The 17,659-nt window shown below is 41.9% G+C and overlaps 1 protein-coding gene across 1 annotated transcript in view; it reads right to left on the bottom strand.

The window, feature by feature from the left end:
• Nucleotides 1-1,423: 1,423 nt before the first annotated feature.
• Nucleotides 1,424-17,659, bottom strand: part of dnah3 (dynein axonemal heavy chain 3) — a 24,621-nt gene continuing 8,385 nt past the window's right edge. The window contains exons 23-62 of the mRNA XM_026300236.1: nt 17,443-17,579; nt 16,988-17,189; nt 16,785-16,877; nt 16,429-16,539; nt 16,178-16,292; nt 15,890-16,088; nt 15,620-15,728; nt 15,389-15,502; nt 14,951-15,127; nt 14,761-14,852; nt 14,457-14,676; nt 14,246-14,380; nt 14,039-14,150; nt 13,648-13,889; nt 13,412-13,512; nt 13,185-13,290; nt 12,929-13,058; nt 12,610-12,846; nt 12,407-12,510; nt 12,024-12,318; nt 11,737-11,916; nt 11,512-11,635; nt 11,278-11,434; nt 11,056-11,199; nt 9,727-10,393; nt 9,478-9,643; nt 9,158-9,374; nt 8,905-9,087; nt 8,605-8,803; nt 7,997-8,510; nt 6,255-7,882; nt 5,952-6,177; nt 5,621-5,865; nt 5,373-5,489; nt 3,214-3,371; nt 2,898-3,065; nt 2,670-2,812; nt 2,318-2,522; nt 1,875-2,012; nt 1,424-1,777 (exon numbers count right to left, since the gene is read on the bottom strand). Of these exons, the coding sequence (XP_026156021.1) occupies nt 1,424-1,777; nt 1,875-2,012; nt 2,318-2,522; nt 2,670-2,812; nt 2,898-3,065; nt 3,214-3,371; nt 5,373-5,489; nt 5,621-5,865; nt 5,952-6,177; nt 6,255-7,882; nt 7,997-8,510; nt 8,605-8,803; nt 8,905-9,087; nt 9,158-9,374; nt 9,478-9,643; nt 9,727-10,393; nt 11,056-11,199; nt 11,278-11,434; nt 11,512-11,635; nt 11,737-11,916; nt 12,024-12,318; nt 12,407-12,510; nt 12,610-12,846; nt 12,929-13,058; nt 13,185-13,290; nt 13,412-13,512; nt 13,648-13,889; nt 14,039-14,150; nt 14,246-14,380; nt 14,457-14,676; nt 14,761-14,852; nt 14,951-15,127; nt 15,389-15,502; nt 15,620-15,728; nt 15,890-16,088; nt 16,178-16,292; nt 16,429-16,539; nt 16,785-16,877; nt 16,988-17,189; nt 17,443-17,579 (8,964 nt within the window). The remainder of the gene's footprint in view (nt 1,778-1,874; nt 2,013-2,317; nt 2,523-2,669; nt 2,813-2,897; nt 3,066-3,213; nt 3,372-5,372; nt 5,490-5,620; nt 5,866-5,951; nt 6,178-6,254; nt 7,883-7,996; nt 8,511-8,604; nt 8,804-8,904; nt 9,088-9,157; nt 9,375-9,477; nt 9,644-9,726; nt 10,394-11,055; nt 11,200-11,277; nt 11,435-11,511; nt 11,636-11,736; nt 11,917-12,023; nt 12,319-12,406; nt 12,511-12,609; nt 12,847-12,928; nt 13,059-13,184; nt 13,291-13,411; nt 13,513-13,647; nt 13,890-14,038; nt 14,151-14,245; nt 14,381-14,456; nt 14,677-14,760; nt 14,853-14,950; nt 15,128-15,388; nt 15,503-15,619; nt 15,729-15,889; nt 16,089-16,177; nt 16,293-16,428; nt 16,540-16,784; nt 16,878-16,987; nt 17,190-17,442; nt 17,580-17,659) is intronic.

Genomic DNA, 17,659 nt, shown 5'->3' with positions numbered 1-17,659 from the left:
ACTTCAGCACAGGATCTGGGACCATCTGTCACAGGAGGCCCCATCAGCTGCATTTTATTGTATATGTATATTTAATTTATGCACTATAATCTAGGGTGTGGATGTTGATGTAGCAGCTGAATTCAGATGTGAGATGAATTATGTTTGTGCTGACTCCAGAGAACATCGAGCAATGCTTACATAAATACAGCATAAGCCAGGCAGCACCACTTACCAGCCATCTGATGTAAAGTTATAGGAATATGTGAAACTATATCACCAGAATTTTAATGCAAGCACCTCCCTTTCATACACATTTGGTTGAACTGGCCCATTCGTGAATAGGCTTGGCGGTCCATTGTGACACATTTGTGTTATAGTGTTTTGGCTGTATGGAGAAAACCTTAGTCCTGTACTTGCTCTTAGCATTTCATAATAACATCATGAATCTGGTTGTTGGGACAGAATATTGTTGTCATACTTGGAGCAGGTATTAGGCATCATCCTACTGCTCCCAGGAAAATAGATGTCAATGATCTGTTACACAACTTTTTCTCAACTTTTACTTCCTACTCTATACAAAGTCGTCTTCAGTGTTTTACTGCCAAATGACCTTTGATAAATCCACAAAATTACCACAAGCAGATGGTCAAGACACATTGCCCCTACAAAGTTTTAGAGTTCAATTCTTAAGACTAAGACCAAAATCCCACAAACCACACTGCTGCTTGATGACTCGTTATTTTACTTATGTAGAAAATACAGCAACTGGTCCCTCAGTGATGATGTAGTGAGACATTCAACAGTGTGGGTATTAAAGTTTGCTCAAAAATGAGACCTTGTGGTGTACTGGTTTGCATTTGCTGCCATCTAGTGATCGACTTCAAAACACACTGCTGGGTGGACAGCAGCATTTGCCATGTCTGCTGTATACCTTGTTTTGAAAGAGTACTATACTGTATGTAAATATATTGTTTTGATATTATCACTAATTGTCAAATCTCACATATTTATAACTCACCATCCACATGACAAAATAGGACCATATGATACAAAAAAGGCACCAGCACCATCTTTCTTAGCTTATTTTTAGTATCTTGCTATCTCTGAAACTAAAATCAATAAAAACACTACAACTATATTATCAGTAAATCCTGCCAGATATGCTTAGTCATTTTGTCATTTTGTTAAAGATTCCAGCCTCTATGGCAGCACACTAGATGTGACAGCTTTTGAGCTTCTGTCTCATTTTGCTTCAGTTATATAAAATGTCCACAGCCTCACAGAAGATATGTATTAGTATTTTAAAGCTAAATCCCAGTAACACCTTTCCATGCAATTGAAAAAATATACACAAACAATTTTTTTCATTTTACTTCTGCATGAAAACACACAGGAACTTATTTTGGCAATATTTTAATAATAATTGTAGTAATCAGCTGTTTTAATCATCCAGCTGACAGAGGCATGCGACCCCACGGTTAATCCAGTGTTTCTGTGGCTTGTCAGAGGGCAGCTCGATGGACAGAACATAGTTGGTGGAGTGGCCTGTGGTGGACAAGGTCCCTCTGCGAGCACTGGTTTTGTAAACAGGACAAACATAGATGTTTTCATGCTTAAACTTTGCCATTTCTCCTGGTTTGAGTTTGATGATTGGTAAAGAGTCAAAAAGAATCTTGGGGAGGGACTCTCCAATGACCATGTTCTCCATATCCCAGCGTGCTCCCTCCATGAAAAGGCCCCTAACATAGGCTCCATCCTCTGGCCTTTGATCCATGTGGGTCTTCTCTTTGGTTACCTGGAGCACAACTCAGAGCATGAATATCCACCCAAACTGTCTCTACATTATTTTACATTATAATTATTGAATATGAATAAGAGTTAGAATTTCATGCCTCAAATTCAAAGCCAATGTAGTCTATAGGGATGGTGTATTTCCTGGCGAAATTCTGAGACACCCCAGTAAGGAATGACTGGGTGAAGTAAAAGCCAGAGAGCCAGAAGACTGTAGGTGGTCCATTATCTATCCAATCCTGTCAAAACAGACATCCATGCACATGTACAGCTACAACCAAGTTGAAAACAAGCAATAGCATCGACTGTCTATACATCCAGTGCTGCCTCTCAAAGATTTAAGATCTTTACTGTAAAGGACTAGTTTGGTGTGATGTGACCTTAGTTCATTTTGTACTCCATATACACAACAGATTCATTTATTTAAGTGCACATGTATCCTATTTGACTGAATTACATAAACTACTTAGTATTTGCTTAATGCATCTTGCCAGCCACGTTCCAAATGTGTTCCCTTCAATCAAAACATAACCATAACTCTTACTTGTAGGAATTGCAGCCTGGCTAGCAGATCAGTCACGTAGCTCCCCATTGGCTTGAGAGAGGGGTACGACTTGGCTGCCCACATCGCAGGCACCTTGCCCACTAACATGCTGTTAAAGACGTTCTCAAGTTCTGTAGACATAACAATCTGGCCCTTCAAGGCTTTACGGATATTTATCATGCTGACATGCACCACACCTATGAGTCTGACGAGAGGAGAGACGAGTGTGATTAACTATTAATCAAAAAGGATTTTATAAATTTCATGGACATATTGAGGAACAATTGCATGATTCACAATTAAGGCTGGTATTTGACAAGCTGAATAGTTAATCCCATAGCAACATAAGTACCTGTTGAAGCGGATTACTTCCTGCCTCAAAACAGTATTCATAGACTCCTCATAGGTGACAGGGTATTTATCATTCACCATTTGTACATCGAAATCTGCTGGCAGCTTACACAGGATGTTTTCTGCAAGCTCATCTACTACTTCCTACAATATAAACAGAAGACAACATGAAGATAAGTTTACACATTTCTTTAAGGGAAATATGCTTCAGATGGTGGACAGTGCAAACCTGAGGTGACTTAGCCCCGCCTCCTGCCTGCCTGGGCAGGGTCAGCAATACTCCATCCAGGAGCTGATTGGTCTCTTGATTATCCTTTGTGATGTCAGCATTGCTATGAAGTCCAAACACACAAGGATCGGCACAAATCGGTAGACTGCGAATGTAGTTAACATATGTCTGAAATAAAGAAAAACGTAATATAAGAAGAGATCTTCAACACTTTGTCACCAAGGTTGAAGATTATCTAGATTTCATTCCAGACTTGCTCTTCTGGGAAAACTGTAAATCTATCTTCTCATGTAGCATTAATAGACCAGAGTGGTACCTGATAGGGGCCGTGAGCTGGGACGTAATACAGATCTCCCTCACAAAGGTGATAGCATTCTTGCTCTACCAGCTCCTGACTGTAGAATATGGACAGGAGCGAGAGCAGCAAACGCCTGTCTTTGTCATCCGTCACCCTGCCTCCGTAGTTGCACTCACCTGTGGGAAGAAGAAAAGCAAAGAAGAAAAAACATGTGACAGTCATCTGTGTACAGACAGATGCTACAAAAATCACTGACCATATTATACCATATGGCATTCTTAACTTAGACTACAGTGATCATTTTTAAAGAAATCTAACAAACACTGATGTTATTGGTTTATTTCGTCAACTCTGAACCAATTTAGATTGTACAACTGCTTTTTTAGGCCCGAGCGCACTGACAGTGCTGGCAAGGGGCTATTGTGATCGCTCAGTGAGCCAGGAATACAAAACTGCAAGGGGTCCCCCCAGGTAGCATGGACGACTTACCCACACCCCACCATGACCTGGGACTGCGCGAGACCTTTCCGAAAATATATATATTATAATTGACAGGTGGCCATGGGCCTGGAAATCGTTAGGAATATTCTTATTATTATTACGAATCTTTTTCTTCTTCTGCGTAAAAACCCTTAATTTGACCCCCTGAACATATTCGAAAAAACTCACAAAAATTTGCACCCAAGTCAGAATCGTGAAAAAATTTGTTTTTTAAAGGTTTCACACACGACCTCAAAACAATGGCTCTACAGCGCCCCCGAGAAAAGTCGAAATACATTGGGCCTATGGGAGGCCGACCCACACTTTTTTCATCGCACACTCACCAAACTCGGCACGCCTCTTCTTCCTTTCGGGGCAAGCAAAAAAGCTTATTATGTCAAGTTCGTATGACCAACAGGAAGTCCACCAGCCTGGAGTTTATCTAAAGGTCATTGAGTTCGCCGTTTTTTGCTGCCCTCGCATTCTTTCGAACTCATCCTAGGTCAAATTTTTTCGCTCGCTTTCACGGTTTTCGTTTGACACCGCCTTCCAGCCGACGTACGATTTTTGGCTCGCCACCATTTCTTCAACTTGTAATAACTCTCACACGCATAGTCGGATTTGAATCGGACCAATTGATGAATTGTCGTCCCTGCCGCCCTGAACCCATTTCATTAAACTAAATCAAAATAGGCCCTATAGCGCCCCCTGTATAACGATTTGAAAATTGCCATTCAAACCAAAACATTTACTTTGTCAGAATTGTACCAGATTTGATCATAAAAGCCAATCGGACCCAAGCCCTATTTTAAAGGCTGTTGCCTTGGCGATGACCAAATCTCGCCATTCATTTCCAATGGGAATTTTGCAAAATGTCCAGTTTTTGCACACCTCGTACTTGAGCGAACTCGTCCTAGGACTTTTGACCGAATGAGCTGATTCTTGGTCAGCATCATCTAGACATGTGGGGCAGCTAAAGTTATCCAAATTTTTTTGCTAACTTTTACGGATTTCCTTTGCCGGACCCCAGAAGTTGACCTATGTTTTGCCATCTTGAAATTGTGATAACTCACAAACAAATGGTCGGATTTCAATCGGACCAATTGATGAATTGTAAAGCCCACTGGCCTGAACCCATGTGACTTAAGAAAATCACTATAGATGCAATAGCGCCCCCTATGTACTTGCACTTACTTTGTCAGAACTGTACCAAATTTGGCACAAGCATCCTTCAGGGCATCCTCATCAAAAAGCCAAATGGACCAGACCCTATAGATGCAATAGTGCCCCCTATGTACTTGCACTTACTTTGTCAGAACTGTACCAAAATTGGCACAGACCTCCGTGGGGGTCTACTGAAGGTCAAGGTCTACTTGGGGGGTGTGATCTCCTCAGGGGGAGGGGGGGGGTCAATTCAGGGGGGGTGCTCAGGGAGGCTGTCCCATTCAGGAGGGCACACAGGGGGGAGGCGGTCTCCTTGGTGGGGTGGTCTGTTCAGGGAGAGGCGCTTAGGGACGTGGTTTGTTCGTGGACACGGTTCGCTGGGGGACGCGGTTCGCTCGAGGCGAGGGCTGTTCATCACCGATTGCGGCTATATTTCAACCTATAATACAAGAGTGACTGCCAGGCAATATATCACCATACTATCTATTTTGTTTGTAAATCAATTCCATCCTGCGTTAGGAAGGAAGTCTCACCTGTGAGGTATGTGAGGGCCTCCAGTGGAACCTCATCATACTCATCCAGGAACATCTGGATCTGCCTTATGCTGATCCTCTGGTCAGACTCATTGAACTCATATGGAATATTCCAACCTGAAAACAGAACAGAGAAACAAGAGAAATAACATTCTGAGTTAAATTACAATGATCAGATTCAAGTAATACAAATACAAGAAGACAAAAAAATGATGATTTTTAACAACTTTAGTATACTAATTGCCCACCCAGAGGTCCAAAGTTCCTCCTTTCCTGTACTAGTGCATGGAAGAAGGTGAGACCAAAGAGGAGCTTCTGCCAAATGACTTGTTTCTTGGAGCTGTCAAAGAAGGCAGGGTCCGAGATAGGGTGACTCAGATAGGAGCGCAGCAGGTTGGCTCTTATTCCTTTAGGAGGCTCATTGGTCATCTTCAGCCCATTCTGAAGGATACTTATTGGGAACTTGTCAGATGGATAACTGGTTAACCATAGCCTGGGAATGAAAAAGTATACTTGCCCTAATTGTGTTATTAATACAAAAACATTTTTTCGTGAAGTTCACCATGTAGAATGTGTTACCTAAAACTGGTGTGTGTGTTCTCTGGGGTTATGGTTTCCTCACAGATCCTCTCCAGAGTGGGCATCCAGCTGGTGGCTAAGTGGCAGTTCTGCAATACAACCCAGGTGCCCTCTTTGATAGCTTTGTCTATCATCTGAGCTGCTATGGGTCCCTGGCCCTGACCAAGGGAAATGGTTTGGGTTCTACTGCCTCCCATTTGTAAGTCATCAGCAAACTTCAGCAGACCTAAGGGAACATGGCAATGTTGCATTAAAGTAAATAACATGAGGGAAATGCTGCTATAGTGTGTGGGCATGTATCACCTGCAGTTGGATCAGATCCTGGTGACAAAATAAAAATGAGTGGAGAGCAGCAGTTGGAGTCTTTGTAGCTCCCTGCCAGGTCAAAGGGAGGTGGTTCAATGTAAGCCTGTCCCATATTATCCACTATGAAATCCTGCACTGCTGGAACTAATTTATCTGGCCTGAAGCACCTGATTACAACCATTCGGTCCATCCCCACCAACTCATTCCACTGGTCAGGTAATTGGTCCTCATGGGGCGTTCCTGAATCGTAAAGCTCCTTCCATTTAGAGATGTTGTCTTGGACGTGTTCAAAGAAACCCTTCAGGTTTGGGAGTTTGGATGCCCCAACTATTTTAGACCAAGATTTGTCAGACAGCCACTCTGGGGCAGGGTTGGGATAAGGGTTATGCAAAGCAATTCCACCAGTCAGAAGGAAGCGCCAGACTTGGTCATCAACTTTTCCTTTACCCTGCATAATGCCTACAGTGAGCAGCAAGGAGAAGAGGAGCTTATCCTTCTCAAAGAGTGAGCGACAGACGTTATTGTAGATGCTGAGGGTAAAGTGCTCAGAAATGTTGCTGATTCTCTTAGCCACATCATCGCTCTTCACGCTCTTGGCGATGGAATCAAGGTAAAGGTTAATGAACCAGGACAGCGAGTACTGGTACATTGGTTCAATGTTGGCCAGTTCTGAAATGCAGAAAAATAAGATGGAGGAGTGTTCGGCCACAGGACGGTAGCCCATGCGAGTGTTATCAATTTCTTTCTCTGTGACGCTTGCAATTTTTTGTTTCTCAGAGATCTCCTCAGACAGGATTTTGGAGGAAGACAAGATTTTAATAGCGGTCTCATCTTCCAAGATGTTTCCCTCAGAAGATGAGAGCACTTGTAAGATTTTATCCTCAATTTCCTTCAGCTGCTTATTGTTGGCAGCACTCTCCAGAATGAGCTGATTCTTCTTGTCTTCTAGTTCAGGCTTCTCTTTGGCTGCTACAAGCCCTAGAAGCTGATCCTGTAAGCCTTGTGGAGTGATCATAAAGTTTAGCAGGCAGACTTTGACAGCTACCTCTGGGAGGTAGTGAGGGTTTCTCAGTCCAGTTGTCATGTAGAACAAAAAGCCTTTAGAATATTCCACAATATTCTCTCCTATTTTCATGTATTCCACACCCTGCTGTTTGAAGGTCTGCTTTAGCAACACAGGCTCAAGTACGGGATCAAGGTCCTCCCCGACGTTCTCTAAAAGAACAGGGGTACCAAACTGGATGGAGTTCTCCAAGATCCTCACATAGTTTCCATCTGTCATTTTGATCACAGCAAGCTTATTTGCCTTCTCCATGTTCTTGATCCACTTGTTAGCTTGGCCTTGTGGGTCAATCATCAGGGGCCAGCGGCGGGAGTTAAACACAATGATGCCATTTTCTGTGGAGAAGGAGTCTACAGGAAGGCCAGCAATTTGCCATGCCCTGATGGCCACCTGGTTACCCAAAGTGTTGCTGAGGGTGAAGTCCTCAGAGCTGGGAATTTTGCTTTCTTGGCACAAGATATGCCACTGCTTCTGGCACTCTATACGGTAGTCTAGTGTGAATGCCCCAAGGTACGATACAGTACCTGAAGAGAGGAGTATGTCACCTGTCAGGTTTGTGTATCTGTGGAGGGAAAATATAGTGGCAATTTGATTACTGTTAAACTTCTGACACACCACATATCATGACTAATGGTGAAGATTATTATACACTGTAAAGTGCAATATTGTAATGTACCTAATTTCTAGTTGCCTCGCAGCCTCTGTCCACCGGTCCTTCTCTCCACCAAGTCCTCCGATCAGCTTCTCTGCCCTGATCAGCTTCTGAGAACACAATTCAATATTGTCCTCCAACTCTTTCTTTTTGTTAATCATGGCTGCCAAGTCATCATTCAGGTTCTGTAGTCGGTCCTCCACTTTTTTCAACTCAGCTCTTTTCACACCTAACATGTTCATCTGTACAGCCAGCTCAGCCTCAGCCTGCTTCAACCTTTCCTTCTTTGGGGCTACCACTTTGGCTACTCTCTCATAGACTTCCATTGCTCGCACCCATTTACAGAGACCCTCACAAGCTGAGGAGACATTTTTAATGACTGAGGGCTGGAAATCAGGGTTGTCGATAAACTTTTCTCTGATTTTCTTGATGGATGAGGCAGGAATGTTGTCTTTATCATAGGCTTTGAGGCTTTCTAAAAACCTGAGATCACCAAGGAGCTTCTTAGAGGGACCCCAGAAGTCCTCAATCATCTTACCTGTAACACAAACACTCAATGCAATTCATTTTACAAACCTCACTGAGGATTATGCATTGTGAAGATTATTTTTCTAAAACTTAGAAGATCTCACCAGAGCCACTAGGATCAGGTTTTCTCTCAGGTTTAATGCCTTTCATGACACAGATGGACTCCATGATTAGTTTGATTGGACCAGGTGGATTCTGCATAGACTTAACTACTGTAATGTCTGCAGGTTTTAAGGTATCCAGGGCTGACAGGGCAGCCTCCAGTGCAGGCATTGCTTCTGCCAGGTCTCCCTCACACTCATCCTGAAACATAACCAATGAAAATATGCAAATGTCTCCAGAAAAAAATACCAAAAATTTCTGAGTGGCAAACTATATCATTGCTCCTGAAATACATAACATACCTTAATGGCTTGGGCTGCAGCTGCTGCTTCATTAGCAACTTTCTCGTCAGCAGATACCAGTTCTTTCTTAGCATCCACCTCCACTGTTTCCCCCTCTATCTTGACCATCATCTTATCTGTCTCAGCTGAGGTCTGGATGAGCTCTGGCTGCAAAGCTGTCAGCTCCTGCTGCATCACTGAGACCTGCAGACAGTATGGATTTTTATAATAACACTCTCTTTTTCCTTTGGTCAGAGTGAGAAGGGTACATTACCTGAGATGCAGCAAACTCCAGTTTCTGGAGACCAACTATATAGCGGTTCCTTGCAGTATCAACTTCATTCCTCTTCAGATTGAGCAGTGTCTTGAAGGTAAGAATAAGTTCAAGGTAGGAGGTGGGTGTGACATAGTTGTGTCTCCTTAATCTGGAGACGTACTTCTCAGACAAATCCCTTGCACCTGTCTGGAAGGTCTTGCACATCTCCACCACCCTGAGACAGAAAAACAAGGTGGGCAAATTACACTGTTGGATACAAATCAAGTCCACACAGCTGAAACAAGTACCACTTTTCTGCTTCCTTTTTATGTCCTTACTTCAGTCTGATTTCACCATCCATTTCCACATCCTCTAAAAACTTGTGTGCCACCATCTCCAGAGCATCATTTGGCCATGCATGAAACCAGTCAATAGTGCAGCAGTTGATAAGAGAGGGGAACATCCTAAGACGGTTCCTAAATGCATCACCGATAGGACTCATGGCTGTTGAATAAAATGATTCCCAGTTACAGCTATTTAGTTAAACTTTAATTACAAAAAGATTCTGAACATATAAATGTGCCTACCCAGCACAATGTGGAGGTTTGCCTTTACACGGTCAATAAAGAAGTTGTACATTGAAAGTGGAGTAGCATCAATCTTTTTGCCTTCCATCCGGGCGATTCCCTGAACTTTCTCAATGATGTCAGCACGTTCATCAGCAGCAAAGATGTTCGGCACATCACCAGTGTTAAGTAGCATGTTGATGTCTTCCAGCATAGCCTCATCCTTTATTTGGCTGTCAGTGAACAAAAACGCTAAATTCTTGCCCTCGATGCCTGTTTTAAGCATCACACGCTTCAGGTCATCCCGCCAGTCTGACTTGCTATAGCTTTTGGTCAGCTCAATCTGGAACAGGACGTAATCACTGATGAATGTGCCCAGTTTCGTGCTGCTTTGACGCCCTGAACCACCAATGCCAACAAGGAGAAGGTGGCCATTGTCTTGTTTCAGCACACGACAGATGCGGGAAATGTGCTCTATGGCAAACTTGAACATTACAAGAGACATTGGTGCCTTGCTGCAGTTGTTGTACTCATCCAGGTACAACTCCATCACTCCTTGCAAGGCTTGCAAGTCTGTGATTTCATCGTAGGTCTTAGTGTCAGAATCAGGTTTGGCATAATCACCGAAAAACAAACTACGGATACTCTCATCCTCTACCTTGCCATCTGGGCTGAGATGGCTCAGGAGCTAGACAAAAACAGGAGCGATTTAGAATTAAACAGAGTCTTAAATCTAGGCCATGCCACAGTATATAAGGCAGCAACTTCTCTGTTTTATTGCTTATTGTTCATGTTTTGGGTTTAACATTCCAGGCAAAAATCCACTGCATTGCTTTCCTATTCCATTGCTGAAGTAGTGGCTGAAGGACATAATTTATCTGAAAGTAGAAACTGATTTCTATCAGAATCTTCTGAACAGATCTTTGTTCACAGGGCTCTTTAGCCACAACATTTCATTCAAATTTGTTCAAAATTCACAAGATAGATAGATACTTTATTCATCCCCCATTGGAGAAATTCAGATTGTCTTGTAGCTCTTAAAATAACTTTAACAGAGATTCCACTATAAAATATAAAATAAAATATGAAATATAATTAACGGATAAAGGTACTCAAATCAATAACATATAACATAAATAGCATAAATAACATGTCAATAATATATCAATTACTACTAAGGGATCAATTACTATCAACAATTACAATTAAATATCAATTACCACTTATAATAATAATTAATTACAAATAATAACAATTAATAATTAATTATTATTATTATTATAAGATATGCACTGTTCAAAATGACAGAGCAGAAAAGTTGCATTACCTTGCTGAAATGGTCATACATACCTTTTCTACATTCTGTTTAAAGAATTTTGAGGTTCTTTCTTTAATGATGCTAAAGAACATCTCCTTGTCCTCGTTGTCAATGAGTCGGTCATAAAAAACACGGTAGACCTCATGAATCCACAGGCGGATTAGTTTGTCTTCATCCTGACATAAATGAGAAAGAAATGTTAGAAAATCATACCATCTTTTTAAAAAACGTTTTGCTGTTATTTCTCTCCTTACCTGCATATGAGTGTGGGGAACCAGCACTACACCCCGTATCACTCGAGCAAAGTCTCTCAGGTTGAATATGTAATGGGATTTAGATGGCGTGGGGAGGAAGGTGTTCATGGTGTCCTTATAGACAGCCAAGGTTGCCTGGACCATGATCTTGCCTAGCCTACAACATTAGACAAATCATGCTTTTGTTACAAAGACATTTTATATCACCATTCAAAGATACATTTGACAAGTTACCTGTAGAAAGGGGCATCAAACCCTTTGCTGAAATGCCAGTCAGTAATGGAACCGAATATCTTGGTCAGTGTTTCATCATCAAAGCAATCAATTGAGATGACATTCAAGTGACGAGTGAAGCGACCTAGCATGTCAAATACATTGTTATTAAAAGTAAACCTTACAGGTGCTGCTTTCATAAAAAAAAAAATATTACTGAAAGACAAGTTAACTATTTCAGCATACCTGTAATGTCATTTTTCCCACCACCAGGAGGCCCCATTGCAGACATAAAGAGGACATCTACTATGTTCAGTCTGGAGGTGTCCTTCTTGTCATACCAGTGGCGGTGGTCAATCCACTGCCTTAACAGCTCAATAGGTGGCTGGGCACCATAAATTTCTTTGGCTGGCATGTTCAGGTCATCTATGGAGAAGGAATAATACAAATGATCAATGAATAACTTTTAAATATTCCTTAACACGCAATATCCTTATTCACTAGTACTATTAAGTATGTGCAGTTATCTTTACCAACATAGATGACACACTTCTTTCCCACAGGTGGTCCAAACACGCCCTTTCTTCTTCTGTCCAGCTTGGCCATGATGATATCTTGAGTCTGATTTGCTGAGGTGCGGGCTGAGAAGTTGATACAGTTTGGTGTGTACTGCTCCTTTGGCAGCTTTACCAAAAAGCTTTTGTTGATGACAGATTTTCCAGTGCCAGTGGGCCCCACAAACAGCATGGGTATTTCATGTGCCAGGTAGGTGCGCAGGAAAAAAAGTTGACGTGCCGTGTCCATAGTGGGGATGATGAGGTCTGACACCTGGTAAGGAAAACGGTGTTTCAGGAAACACAATGACACAAAGTGGCCTCTTTAGCAGCAGTAACCTCTGTAATCAAAGCATACTTACACTGGCTCCAGCTGGGATCATGTTTTCTTCATTTGTGATTGAATCAGTCCAGACATTCCACTGTCCTTGTCCATCCTTCTGGAAGTAGTAGTCATAAACAGTGCCTGCAAAACAGTAAGTGAATTTCATGCATTGTTCAATGCAATATACAGATTTTTAATCAGTATAATAACTGTATCCATTTAGATTTGAAATTCTGTGACCTCTCTCAGGGAAGATGTTGTTCTTTTTGAGTTTAATACTGTTAGGTCGAGGGTGGTCATTGTCCATGCCCATGATCAGGTTGCGATAGAAGACATCAAACTTCTTACGGCTGTCTCCAGTTATGGTCCCGCCCAGAGTCCATACAACCGCAAAAAGGAAGAGACCCTGCAGGCACATGGTTATCTGCTGGCTGGACATGGTCTGTGTGCTATCAGTCCCTGATGCAGAAATTTCATCTGGGTATAGACAAGAATGGTAACATATCTGCACTGACAAAAAGAAGTATGATTGATTATCAATGATGTCATTCTTACTAACCCATCAGGCAGGTGTACAGCTTCATTAAACTATAGGCCAAGTGGATGGGTGATGTCTGCACCACAAAGCGACACTCCCTGGCTAAAAAGTCCAGGCACGGCTGAACTAACCAGTCAAACAGATCCATAATCTGTAGGATGGAAGACAAAAAAGCAGATATAGGTCACATCCTATCACATCACAAAGGACATGAACGTAACAAAAACCTTAAAGTCCATCCCTGAGCCAATCAAAGCATGTATGCCTGTAATCTCACCAGCTCTCTGTGTTCAGCGCTCAGGCTTTCAGGCAGTGTATTCATGTAAGAATCTTTGAGTGGAGTCCAACCCAGCTGCTGAGGTTCCATGTAGATCATACCACACCTTCAGACAGAGCATTACATACAAAACCCACAATGCTGCAACGTTTTAAAAACATTAAAGATGTAGGCTTTGGTTTTATATTCCACATTTGCTGATGTAGCTTCCTTTCTCTTCTGCTTACCTACTGACAGTAGCTGGGGAGGCTTGCTCCAGGTCAGCAGGTTCAAAAATCAGACTCATCTTGGGACTCATCTGGATGATCTCACCACTCATCAGGCAAAGCTTGCAGAGAATAGAAGAGACAAAGTAGAGACTTCTTTTTTGATTGTTCTAATTAATAAGGTACATATTTTAGGTACCATTAAAATCAAATATGATAATTTGACTAAACTACCAACCCATCAAAATGGCCAGTACCTTCTTGTTGTCATCCAGAACAGTATTCATGTTCTCAATCCAGACTGCATCAATGGGTCCATCAAAGATGATCCACTGACGATTTTCTGAGGTGGAGATAGCCTGATCCCTGAAGGAGGTGGCCAGGACACCATCAGACCACTCATGACTAATTGCATCGAAGCATCCATACAGCTGTCCCATAGTGATGGCCTTGGGGTTGATGATGCAGTAGTTCACGGCAAACTCCTCCATCAGCTTGGCTAGGGTAGTAGAGTTAGAGCATGAAAAGTTATCCAAAATACCATGAGAAAAAAACTGAAACTGAAATGAAATTGCCTGTATTTGTTACATAAAAGTCTTTATCTGTCATTACTGACCAGGTAAATGGTAAATAAACTGAATAACCTACCTTTGTAAAGGTCTCCTAGGGCAGCAGCAAGAACTTTATAAGCTGAAGTTTTTCCTCCAAGTGGGTCTCCTACTATCATAAAACCATGGCGTACCAACATCATCTCATAGACCTACACACAATTAAATCAAATTCAAATCTAAATCTACATTCATGGGATTGAAGTAAAATAAGTCAAAGAGTTTTGTGGTCTTAAGCATTACAAACCTGGATAATTTTACCAATGAACCATGGAACAGGCTGGAGGTTGAGCCTAGCAATGTTGTCATTGAGAGCTTTGAGGAGGAGCTCATAGTCTGGTTTTGGAAGCACCACTCCAGGGAACAGATCAGAGATAATCCCCTATGGAAAGCAGCAGGAGAAATTAACTAGTGAAGTAGTAGATTGACTGTCGTATATCTTGTACAAATTGTTTCACCTGAAACAGAGGCACATCCTGTGCAAGAAACTTGGCCATGTTGACATCCATCAGCGCCCTAAGCAACAGCACACTCTCATTCTCCTCAGGGTACTTCAGCTTCAGATTTCCTGCTGCAGTCAGCACAGACTTCACAGCTCGCATACCGTAGTCATAGTGGTGCTGGGAGGACAGTTGCTCGGAACACAAACGGTATGTGGCCACAATCTTCTGGGCCAGACTTCAGCAAAATTAGAAGCAGTTTACTACAATATATCATAAAACTCACAAAAAACATACTGTTCAGCAAATTATTCACACATACCTGCGGGATTCAATGAAACCCATGGAGTATAGTGAGATCTCTCCGATGAGGCAATAGTCTGGCACCATCATAGCCACTGTACGAAAGAGAGTCTGAAAGCCGAAAATTTTAAGGTATGCATCCAAATTCAACATATATTTTATTTAGGGTATTCAGTGATGTTTATGGATATACTTCAGAGCTACATCACCTTTAAGTTGTCAGGGAGCTCAGCCCTGCCAGCATAACCAGGGTTCATAGTGATGAAGACAGAGCAGGTTGGGTTGAGTAACAGCTCTGTCCCCTCAAACATGAAGGTCTTCATATTCTTGGCAATGGCCTGTTGTATACAGAGGATCTGCTGAGCTACCACAGAAAGCACCTCTACCTGTGACACACATAAACACAAGATGACTAACCAAATAATAAAATTACTCTATATTGCAATGGCCTGTAGTAAACCAAACACTTTTAGATTGGCTTAAAACAGAAAAATCCAATGAGAGTGAGACACAGAATATTAATATTCAACATTGTCAGTCACCATCATTAACATAAGGATTATTTATATAAGTTATAGTCAATATCTTCCTCAGGTCTAATGGTTTAGTTTGGGTCATTTGTTTCAAGTTTTCCCAGCAGTGCTTACCTCAATACGATTGAACTCATCAAAACAAGCCCAAGCTCCCGACTGAGCCAGTCCTTTGAAGAACTTACTCATGGCTTTGTAATCCAGACCATCAGAGCAGTTGAAAACCACACACTGGGGAAAAAATGACAGACCGTAATGGAATATTTAAAAAAAAAAAAAAAAAAAAAATGGAAAGAAAATTCATCCTTGTGTCTTGATAATACAGTAGCTCTGGGTTTTTTCTGTTACCTGCTTAGCCAAAGCTTTGGCCAGATCTTTTGTGGTCTCAGTCTTGCCAGTACCTGCAGGACCTTCTGGAGCTCCCCCCAAGTTTAACTTCAAAGCCCCCATCAAGGTCCTGTTGTGACATAAAGTCATTAGGCAGAATAACAGTTTGCGTTAGCTTCATACCTTACACGTTAAAAAAAAAAAGTTTGAAATTCTGTGACAACCTACTGCTGCATGCCATAAAGAAACTGGATTGCTCAGCTATGCTTCCACAGGTGAATTGTAACTCACCTGTAGCAGCGGTCAGTAAGAGGTGTGATGACCAAACGTGGGGAGTTGCCCAGATATTCATAGCCATACATCAAGCAGGTGGTGATCATGCGCAGCATCACCTCTCCGTCCTCCCAGAAGTAACGCAGCTGAGAAATCCATGCAAAGTCATTCAGCGAGGAGATTCTATCCTCTGCCAGTTTTGCCACAACATCTCGAGCTAGAAGAGGAAGAGAGCTGGATTTAATCAGGGGAATACTTTTAAATCTTGCATATAGACTCACAGAGTATTTGATATTGGGATATTACCATGAACATCAATTACAGTAAGGGCACCAAGAGTCATCCTTGCCCCCCCTGAGAGCTTTCCACGCACAAGCTCCACAATGTCAGCAATCTGGGTATTACACTTCTCCACATAGGCCTTTGGAATAGAAAGTCAGTACACACACAGTATTAGAGTAGAATGTAATAACTGCAGATTTTGGTAATTTTAGAAGTGGTTTCTCTACAGTTTATGGAAGGTAGCAGAAGATGTAGGGGTGGATCTGAAGACTGACAGGGAGGGAGCCGGTCTGGATGGCTTCAGACACTTCACTTGTCCAGAAAATGGAGGAAGCACAAATGACAACTTGGCCTGGCCACTGCAACACCCACTTCTTCCTTGGAACCTGCAGGAAAGAAATTAGAACATTAAACAGTACAGATGAGCTTTTTACATTACTTAAACCTCACAGAAAACACTAAATCTAAACCAAAATAAACAATAATATGCAATTGACACTATTATTCTGGCATCACATTTAATCACCCTACAAGTTTAAAAAAAATGAAACCATCCCAGTCATACATTGCCTACAGCCACTGTCATTCAACCTTAAACTCACCACAGACTCAAAGTTATATCCTCACATACCTCTGCATACTGAATCACTCCTTCATGGATGACATGTCGAACACTCCTTAGCATTAGATTCTCCACCTGTAGCAGCCACTTCTCCACCATACCCTAAAAATCAACAATCCACCACATAGAGTTTGTCCACCATTTTACATCCAGTAAGAGTATAAGATATAGGGTGCATGCATCCATTTGAATTGACACTCCCTTTTCTCTACCTTGGCCTGGGCTGGGTAAATCTTTTCTGTGAAGGGAACAGTCTCCTTCTCAGAGCTTATCATGCCAATGATCTCTATGTCCTTGGTGAACTCCAGTTTGGCGATGCCCTCAAAACACTTCTTCAGGTGGGGCTGCACACACAGGGGGTCTTTGGTCTGTGATAGAATCTCCAGCAGCTCGTCGTTTGACAGAAAGAAGAATCTTGGAATATGATGTAGATGAAAAGGACAGGGTGAAACTGAGACTTGACAAGATCCTTAAGCTTTATATATGTGAAATTTTACAATTTATCACATTGACTGACACAGTATTACTTTGACTGCAGATCACATCAATGATACTGTATTGTGTAAAGATCCTTCATGTAGCAATTTGGCTTACAAAAGAGTTAAAGAGTTAAAAAAGAGTTAAAAACTATTACTAGTATTATTAGTGCTGCTACTAGTAGTAAAACCTTGGGAAATAGAGCCTCTTCTTTTCCAGGTAGGTATTGAGGCCTTTTTGGATGTCATCTAAGAATGCATTAGACTCCTGTAGCCGTTCCAACATGTTAGGCTGCCCAGTAGCCACAAGCACACGTGTATCCTTCACCTGAGCCAGTGTAATAACACAGAAGTCAAAGCAAAGCAAATTAAATTCCGGTAAGCAAGTTAAAACAGAAAGCGGTGTCT

Source organism: Mastacembelus armatus, chromosome 11 (genome assembly GCF_900324485.2).
Source record: "Mastacembelus armatus chromosome 11, fMasArm1.2, whole genome shotgun sequence".
NCBI classification, from domain to species: Eukaryota; Metazoa; Chordata; class Actinopteri; order Synbranchiformes; family Mastacembelidae; genus Mastacembelus; species Mastacembelus armatus.
Note: the sequence above shows the minus strand (reverse complement) of the source record. Positions and strands in the feature narration are given on the sequence as shown.